The following is a 9,330-nucleotide window of genomic DNA, read 5'->3' as shown; positions in this document are numbered from 1 at the left end:
CACACCACAGCGCTCAGTCCCCAACTCCAACCCACACCACAGCGCTCAGTCCCCAACTTCAATCCACACCCACAGCGCTCAGTCCCCAACTCCAATCACACCACAGCGCTCAGTCCCCAACTCCAACCCACACCCACAGCGCTCAGTCCCCAACTACAACCACACCACAGCGCTCAGTCCCCAACTACAACCACACCACAGCGCTCAGTCCCCAACTCCAACCCACACCACAGCGCTCAGTCCCCAGCTCCTACAACCACACCCACAGTGGGCCTGGCGCACCTGGCCGCAGTGCAGGAAGGCAAGACACACACACTACTGAGTTCACGCCTGTAATCCTAGTTACTCTGGAGGCTGAGATCTGAGGATTGGGTTGAAAGCCAGCCCGGGCAGCAAAGGCCGTGAGACTCTTATCTCCAATAAACCACTAGAAAACTGGAAGTGGCGCTGTGGCTCAAGTGGTAGAGCGCTCGCCTTGATCTGAAGAGCTGAGGGACAGCGTCCAAGCCCAGAGTTCAGGCCCCACGACCGACCAAAAAAAAAAAAAAGAAACTTAGATTTGCACAGCTGCCTAGAGGTGGCGGTGGGCTTTGCCACGGGTGGGGCTCGGGGCTCCGCACGCGCCTTTCCTTAACGCAGGCACGCCGCAGTTCAGCAGCATCATCAAGCCGCTGTTTGAGTCCTTTGAGGGCATGGTGTCCACCAGCAGCCTGGAGGAGCTGCACCAGACGGCGCTGGCCTGGCTGGACCAGCACTGCTCCCTGCCCGTTCTCAGGCCAAGTGAGTGTTGACGCTCATCCTGGGGGAGGCGGAGCCTGGGGAGGGGGGAGGAGGAGGAAGGGGCTCTGCAGCACTCATTATGGAGCCTAGTTATTTGCCAGGCATTTTCTTGTTAAATTCCTATGACAAAACTATTCACCTAGACCAAAGTTGTAGGAACTTAATATTAAAATGAGTGGAACAGGGGCTGGGAAGGTGGCTCAGTGGTAGAGTGCTTGCCTTGCATGCACGAGGCCGGGTTCCATTCCTCAACACCACATTAGCAGAAAAAGCTGGAAGTGGCGCTGTGGCGAGGTGGTAAAATGGCTAGCCTTGAGCTGAAGAGCTGAGGGACAGCGCCCCGGCCCAGAGTTCAGGCCCAGGACCAAATAATAAATGAATGAATGAATGAAAAATAAAACGGGTGGAGCAAGCCCTCTGGCAGACCCCTGGGCTGCATTCCACCCGGGGAGGGCAGGTGTGAGGCAGAAGTCACACCTGGGTGCATGCGACATGTCCGTGACCCGCGCCCACCCTGTTCCGCAGTGGTGCTGAGCACCCTCCGGCAGCTGAGCACCACCACCTCCATCCTCACGGACCCGGCCCAGCTGCCCGGGGAGGCATCGGGGGCCGTCACCCGCATCGGCAAGAGATCGGGCGAGTCCCAGGCTTAGCCACACCACATGCCTGGAGCCCCCTTCCTACCTCTCCGGACGCAGCCTCGGCCGCCCTCCACCCTGCAGGCTGGCCGGGACGGGGAGGGGCCACGCTCAGGTCTGGAGCGGGCATGGGGCCTGCCCGCAGCAATAGCCTCCATGGGAAGCCCCGCCAGGGCCTCGGCCCAGATCCCTTTCTGGTCAGTGAGTGGACGGGACGGGGAGACGAAGCCACCTCTGCAGCCGGTGCCAGCCGGGCCTGTGAGACAGAGCAGTCCTCTCCTCCTGCCCACTTGTCCTCCACTGACCCCCGCACACTCCGTCGTGGCCTTCTGCACCCAGCCTTTGCTCGGAGGCGTGTCTTCTGCACAGACACGGGCACCGCGGAGCAGTGGTGTGGCGGCCACGAAGAGACGGAGCGCGGCCGCCGCGGCGCAAAGCCCTTTTTGGTGCCTTAGTTCCACCCGGCACTGACGGCCACGTGCTCTGGGGACACTTCGCCTTCCTTCCAGCATCCGGAGGGTCACACTGCACCCGGCCTGGCCATCCGACCTGAGCTTCAGCGGGGACAGTCCTCCGACCAAAGATGTCACCTGCTCAGTCTGTCCTGGCTAGCGTGTGGAGAAGAGCGGGCGGGCTGGCGCGGGGTGAAGACCCACGCAAGTCTGCTGCGGAGGTGGTGTCCGGAGCGTCAGGCCCCGCAGCACCGCCGTCCACCGCGAATTGTGTTGGAAAGAACCAGAGGGGCACGGTGTGGCCACTCCATCCTCGCTCTTTTCTGCTGCCCCTGCGCACCGCAGGACTCTGTCCAGCACTCAGGGAGCCCAGCCAGGGCACCCCCCTCCCGGAAGGAAGTGATGGTCCTGCTCTCCCAGCCAGCTGCCTTGGCGCTGCCTCCCTGCTGGCCTGCAGCGCCCCCAGGTGGCTGGGGACGAGGAAACAGGGCTGCGCGTGGATCTGCTTCCTTGGGGTCCTCCACCGGTTCTTGGCGCTTCGGGCCTCCTGCGCGGGCTGGCCATGCTGCCGTCCCCGCGTGCGCCCCTGACCTGCGCCCGCTCCCTCGCCTGCATCTCCGCCTCATCTGGGAGAGCTCGCGGTACCCTCAGCCGCCCCCCAATGTGTTTACGGGCTGAGGGGTGAGCCCCAGGCGGGCGAGTCCTTGGATTCAGGGGTGTCAGCTCCCCAGGGCAGAGGGAGGAAAGGAAAAGGAAAACGCTCGCTGCTGTGAGGCCTGGGCCCTGTGCCTGCCCGCCAGCCAGGGCTCCCGGTCAGTCTCCCGGTCAGTCGGTCTGTAGCTTCCTCCCGCCTTGCGGGAGCGTGTTCCACGCCACCGAGGGCGAAATCGGCCTCTTGCTTCTTGTGGCCTGCCTCTCCCACTTGCTGAAATTCTCTCCATTCTGCTCCCTTGGATATGTAAGGCGGTTAGCTCGTGTGAGCCTGGAGGAGAGAGTGAGTGTGAGAGAGCAGGAGTGTGTGTGTCCTAGCTGACTTTATTACACGCATGTTTGTTTCTGAGATTAACTTCAGTGCATTCTTTGGTGCTCCCGGTCGCCATGGCTGCAAGGTCGCAGCTGCAGCTGCCCGGCCGGGCGCTGCTGTGTCCTGCGCTGGCAATTGTGTCGTGTTGGGATCTTGGCTGATGAACGTGTCTGTCTGCAGCGGCCGGGCCCGGCCTGTGTCCTGGGCCAGCTGCAGCCTCCAGTGTGCACGCAGCCCCACCACGAGCCTGGCTTTGTTTACGCGCCTCTTCCCCCCATCCTGTCCCCTCTGAAGACTTAAACCAAGAAAGAAAAAAAAAGCCAACCAGAGCAGATAAACGCACAGCCGGCTGCTCGGCAGCTGCAGCTGTTTCCGTGAAATCTCCCGGGCCATCAGCGCTTGCTCTCGCTATGAGTGGCGGGCGGGGTGGCCGCCGTGGGAGAGCTCTTCACGCACAAGGGGAGTGGCGTGGGCTCGGGGCGGGTGTTTTCTCCTGGGTGTGGAGGAGGCTGGAGCCAGTGGAGCCCGCGCTGCCTGGGTCTCCTGTTGCCCACAGAATGGGCTGGGGGTTGGGGCTGGGGTCCGGCCTGAGTCTGTGCGCTTGGGACCGACTCCCCCCCCCCAAGGTTCACCCAGAGGTTTCCATGCCAGCCGACGGGACGGGACGACAGGCGCTGCCTGCGGCTCGGCCGGCCCGCACGCCACGCGGGCCCGCACGCCACGCGGGGCCTGACGGGCAGCCCTGGGGTGTCCTGCCACCCTCCCCACTCGGGTGCCCTCTGGGCTGCGCGGGGGATGTGGGCTTCCCCTGCACCGCGCCCCCAGGGAGCTCGGGAAGCCCGCCGTGCGTGCACGGGATAGTGCGTGGAGAGCGTGGGGACCGCAGCGTCTGGGAGGGGGTGTGGGAGCGGGCGTGGCTGCCGCGGGCGGGTTCGTGAGGGCGGAGGGGACGGGGGGGGAGGGGAGGCAGGGGGGAGAGCAGCGAGTTTGGTGCCAGGACCCACTCAGCATCAGCGTCGCCGGGGCCTGCGGAAACCACCTCCAAACAGAAAAGGGAACTTTCACCGCGACTGTGGACGTGTGTGTGCGTGTGTGCATGAGCGTGTGCAAAGGGCACACTTGTGTGTGTGGAATTTTATTTTTAAAAAGTTCCAGTTACTCAGCAGAAGCCCCTGCCCCCCGCAGCGCACGGCGCGCCACTCGGTGCCGTAGTTTACATCCTGCGGGATTAAGGCCTGAGGGGCTCTGCCGGGGCCCCCACGCTCCACTCGCAGCGGGCCACGAAGGAACTGGCTCATCTGCAGCCGTGGGGACCCCGGGCCCTCGAGGGCGCAGCCACACCGGGACGGAGCGCCTTCCACCAGCTGTCAACACTACAATGCATTCAAACTATATTTGCACCCAAAACAATAAAATCCTATTTTTTTGAAACCCCTGTGCAGCTGTGTGGCCTTGGGCTGTGTGGGGTGGAGGAGGAGGGGTGGGGGGTGAGGAGGAGGAGGAGCTCAGGGCTGAGGTCTGAGAACTTAGGTTTAAAGCACCTTAGGCAGAAAAGTCCATTAGGGGGCTGGGAAGGTGGCTCAGTGGTAGAGCGCTTGCCTTGCATGCCTGAGACCCTGGGTTCGATTCCTCAGCACCAATAAGCAAAAAGAAAAAAGCCAGAAGTTGTGCTGTGGCTCAAGTGGTAGAGCGCTAGCCTTGAGCTGAAGAGCTGAGGGACAGCGCCAGGCCCAGAGTTCAGGCCCCACAACCAGACCCAAAAAAAAAAAAAAAAAGTCCATTAGTCTCCACCTCCAAAATAGTCGGCACAAAGCATGTCTGGAGGTGTGACGCCAGTGGTAGAGCACCAACATAGCCTGTAAGCCGAGTGAGCATGAGGCCTAGAGCTCAAACCCCAATATTACCATGAAATGCGGAGCAGTATTTGGAGAAGACAAGTTTGGAGGGGTTGAAGAGTGGGGAGCTGGGGGAGCCAGAGTTGGAGGGGGGCTCTGTTCTTGGGGACGCATTGGCCCTGCTCAGGGTCAGACCACACCATCGGGGGATAAACGCAGGCCTGCACGGTTCTCAAGTTGGTAAAACTGGAGCTGCAGGCCCCAGGTCCAAATTCTAGGCGTTCATGGGTGACATGGAGGCCATTCCCATTGATCAGAGCTGAAGCCAAGCCACTGCCGGGAAACCAGCTCAAAGACAGCCACGCTTCACCCCGCCACGGGGCCCGCGCCTGCCTCCCGGAGGCCCAGGGCCAGGCCTGTTGCTCGTTTGGTCCTTCAGTGACTTTCTAGATAAAGCCAGGCCCCGTCTCATGGCCCTGTGTTCCCTGCTGTGCTTTCCCTCACCTCTGCGGCCCAGTCCCGGCCTGCCACGCGTGGATTCTGTCTTCCTCTGCTTGAACTCGGGCACTAGACCTGAGCCTAAACTGCAAAGGCCATTTTAAAACTCATGCAGGTGGCTCAGTGGTAGAGCGCTTGCCTTGCACACATGAGGCCCTGGGTTCGATTCCTCAGCACCACAGAAGCAGATAAAATCACAAGTGGTAGCGCTAGCCTTGAGCTGATAGCACCTGAGGGACAGCGCCCAGGTCCAGAGCTGAAGCCCCACAACTGACAAAACAACAACAAACAACTGCAGGGCTGGGAAGGCGGCTCGGGTAGAGCGCTTGCCTTGCATGCATGAGGCCCTGGGTTCCATTCCTCAACACCACATAAGCAGAAAAAGCCGGAAGTGGCGCTGTAGCTCAAGTGGTAGAGCGCTCGCCTTGAGCTGAAGAGCTGAGGGACAGCGCCCAGACCCAGAGTTCAGGCCCCATGACAGGCCCTCCCCCCCCCAAAAAAAAAGAATAATCTCTGGTTATGTGTGGTGCTACCCAGTGGCTCATGCCTATAATCCTTGCACCTTGGGAGGCAGAGATCTGAGGATCACAGTTGAAAGCTAGCCTGGGCAGGAAAGTCTGTGAGACTCATCTCCAACGAGCCACCAAAAAGCCAGATGTGGAACTGTGGCTTACACGGTTGAGTGCTATCCTTGAGCAAGAAAAGCTCAAGGACAGCACCCAGGCCCTGAGTTCAAGTCCCAGGACTGGTGTACGCACATGCACACGATCATAATCCCAGCACTCAAGAAGCAGGGCAGGAGGAGGGCGCGTGCGAGGCCAGCCCGGCTACACAGCGAGCTCAGGTCTCTACGTGGTCTTAAAAGTGTCTCATCTTCACGTGGAGGCTGCCCACAGACGGCGCTCCTGCTTTGGTTCTCTGTGGCTCTTGTTCTGTAGGTGAAGATCTGAGCTCACGCCTTGGCATCACGCGTGTGGCTTTTTACCTTTTAATGCAGAAGAAAGCACCAAGAAGCAGAGTAACGTGACACCCCCTGCACACCCGCCTTCCACTCCTGTACACCCGCTCCTGCCCGGCCGCTGAGCCCGCCGCACCTCCTCGCCCCTGTCATTTGTCAACGGATCTCAGATCCCAAGAGTGGTTTCATCCATGACAGCACAGGGTGATTTTTTGTTGGTGCTGGTGGTCGTGGTCATGGGTCTTGAACTCTGGGCCTGGGCGCTGTCCCTCAGCTCTTCAGCTCAAGGCGAGCGCTCTACCACTTGAGCCACAGCGCCACTTTTGGCTTTTTCTGCTTCTGTGGTGCTGAGGAATCAAACCCAGGGCCTCATGAATGTGAGGCCAGCGCTCTACCACAGAGCTGCCTTCCCAGCTTTGTAAACACCAATTCCAGGACTGCATGGGAAGCAGCAGCTTTGGTAAAAGCCACCCAAGTCACAGGCAGCGAGAAACCGGAGCCGTGGCAATGGCTGGGGTCCTTTGGCGGATTCTTGGGCGCATGCGTGCGGAGGTGGGGGGGGAAGGGGCTCCAGCGGGGAGCAGCCTCTGTTTTCCCCTCTGAATGAGTAGCTCCTTGCTGCAGGCCTCCATTGTGTGTGTTGTTGGAGGGGCTGGGACCTGTCAGTGCTGAGCCTGAGAGGTGGGGTAAGTGGGGAGGCAGGGGGCAGGGCTCCCCTGGGGTGGGGAACCTGGGGCGGGAGCCCCATGCTGTGCCACACTAGCCAGGCAGAGAATGGATCGCAGGGGGGAAAGCAAGCTTGCTTGTTTCCTTCCTTTTGTCAGTTATGGGGCTTGAACTCTGGGCCTGGGCGCTCAGCTCAAGGTGAGCGCTCTACCGCTTGAGCCACAGCACCACTTCTGGTTTTCTGATGGTTCCCTAGAGATAAGAATCTCACAGACTTTCCTGCCCAGGCTGGCTTTGAACCACGATCCTCAGATCTCCCGAGCAGTTAGAATGACAGGCGTGAGCCACCGGTGCCCAGCTGAAAAGCAAGAAACGTGTATGAAACCCAGCATCTCCGCCTTGGATTGTCTAGACTTTGTGGATTTTTCCTCTTTTTCCACTGACTCATTCCTGTCACAAGTTTCTCTTTCTCAGTTCTTTACTTTCATTCTGTGTGGGTTTGCGCTCACACATGCGCACACGTGTGCTGGAACTGGGACTTGAACTCAGGGCCCGGGCACTGGCCCCGAGCTTTTTCTGCTCAAGGTTAGTGCTCCACCACTCAAGCCACACCCGGTTTTCTGATGGTTAATTGGAAGTAAGAATGCTATGGGCTTTCCTGATGAGCTGGCTTTGAGCCAGGGTCATCGGATCTCAGCCTCCTGAGTAACAAAGATACCAGTTCTGCTAGCAGCTTCTGCCTCGTCTTTATTTATTTTTGAGATGGGGTCTCACAATGGAACCCCAGGCTAGCTTCAAACTTGCTATCTTCCTGCCTCGGCCTCCCGAGTGCTGGGATTGCAGGCATGCCCCACTGCAGCCCGAAGGACTAAATATGATGCATTTACAAAACTTAGGTGCCTAGGAAGTTAGCGGCTTTTGTTATTCTCCATCTCTTTTCCCCACCCTCCAATTCCATCTTGCCGTGTTCTCCGTTCCTCATGAAGTGGCCACAGCTCTGCCCCGTGTCCCGTGTTTTCTTCCCCAACCCCAACCCCCCCCCCTGCTTTGGCCTGGCCCACCCATGCGCTATTCGTGGGCGGGCAGGGTGACTGTGTTCCTCCTTCACGTCACCACCCCGCCCCGAGGACGGACTGCCGTGATTTTATCAGTCTTCTGCATCTGTCCTGCACGAGGCTGTGATTTGAATCACATCCTCCACTGCCTCCCAGGGTGAGGAGGGGCGCGGAAATCGAGGCTCTACGCTGCAGATAAGGAAACTGAGGCCTACAGAGTTACATAACTCCCCCGGCATCATGGCCACTGCACAGGGCTGGCTGTGGTCCTGGTTGTGTCTGACGCCAATGCCTGGAGCCCAGCATCTCTGCAAACGGGAGCTGCAGGCATGTGCCACTGCGCTAGACACGCTGCCACACGCTGTTATAGTGACCCACGCTTGTCATCACAAGCTAGAACTGGAGGAGGATTATGCTCACCAGTGAGCACAGAGGCCTCCCTGTCACCATGGAGCACGGGGCGAACGGACACCGAAGGGGCGGACGCCCTCCCCGGCCCCCGGCAGCGCGGCTGTGGCCCCCCCTCCGCTCAGCCTCAGCGCCGCCGCCAGCCTGTCTGCACCTGCGCCGCGTCTATCCAACACCAGCTGGGGGCTGGGGGGCTGGGGGCGGTCTCTCTATTTGGGGCAATTATCCAAGACAGAAATGCAAGCCCTTTAGTTGGAAAAGGAAGTGACATTGCTTTCCCCATCCCAGCACCAACCCAACCCGGGCCTGCCTAGCTTGTGTGATGCATGAGACCGGACGGTTCGTTCACGCGGTGCAGCTGTGTGCGCATGCGCACCACACAGCACCGCTGAAGAGAAATCTCATAGGAGTCAGGCGCCGGTGGCTCACGCCTGTCATCCCAGCTACTCAAGGGGCTAAGGTCTGAGGATCAGGGTTCAAAGCCAGCCCAGGCAGGAAAGCCTGTGAATTTCTTTATCTCCAATGAACTACTAGAAAACCAGAGCTGTGGTTCACGGTGGTAGAGCACTAGCCTTGAGCAAAAGAAGCTCAGGGATAGTGCTCAGGCCTGAGTTCAAGCCCCACAGCATCCGTGTGTGTGTGTTTGTGTGTGTGTGTGTGCGCGCGCGCACGCACGTGTGTGTTCATAATTGCCAAATGTGGTATAACAGAGTGGTTAAAATATTCTGTAATTAGTGAGAACTAGTACTCTGTTGAATCGTATCTCCAGCTTTATTTGATTTGAGGTTCTCTTTACAGATAGAGCCTTGCCTTTGCCAAGGACCTAGAACTATGATCCCCCTACATATGCTGTCTGTGTAGCTGCGATTACAGGGGTGTATTACCATGTCTCGGATATTTGTTGAGATGAGGTCTTGCTATTTTTTTTTTTTTTGGTGGTGGGGCTTGAACTCTGGGCCTGGGCGCTGTCCCTCAGCTCTTCAGCTCAAGGCCAGCGCTCTACCACTTGAGCCACA

The 9,330-nt window shown here is 59.3% G+C and overlaps 1 protein-coding gene across 1 annotated transcript in view; it reads left to right on the top strand.

Moving 5' to 3' along the window:
• Positions 1 to 2,936, top strand: part of Mlxip (MLX interacting protein) — a 47,118-nt gene extending 44,182 nt beyond the window's left edge. Inside the window, exons 17-18 of the mRNA XM_013023071.1 lie at positions 651 to 780; positions 1,306 to 2,936. Of these exons, the coding sequence (XP_012878525.1) occupies positions 651 to 780; positions 1,306 to 1,433 (258 nt within the window). The 3' untranslated portion in view covers positions 1,434 to 2,936. The remainder of the gene's footprint in view (positions 1 to 650; positions 781 to 1,305) is intronic.
• Positions 2,937 to 9,330: the final 6,394 nt, after the last annotated feature.

Source organism: Dipodomys ordii, unplaced genomic scaffold, assembly GCF_000151885.1.
Source record: "Dipodomys ordii isolate 6190 unplaced genomic scaffold, Dord_2.0 Scaffold66, whole genome shotgun sequence".
In the NCBI taxonomy this organism is placed as follows: domain Eukaryota; kingdom Metazoa; phylum Chordata; class Mammalia; order Rodentia; family Heteromyidae; genus Dipodomys; species Dipodomys ordii.
This window is presented reverse-complemented; position numbering and strand designations above follow the sequence as displayed.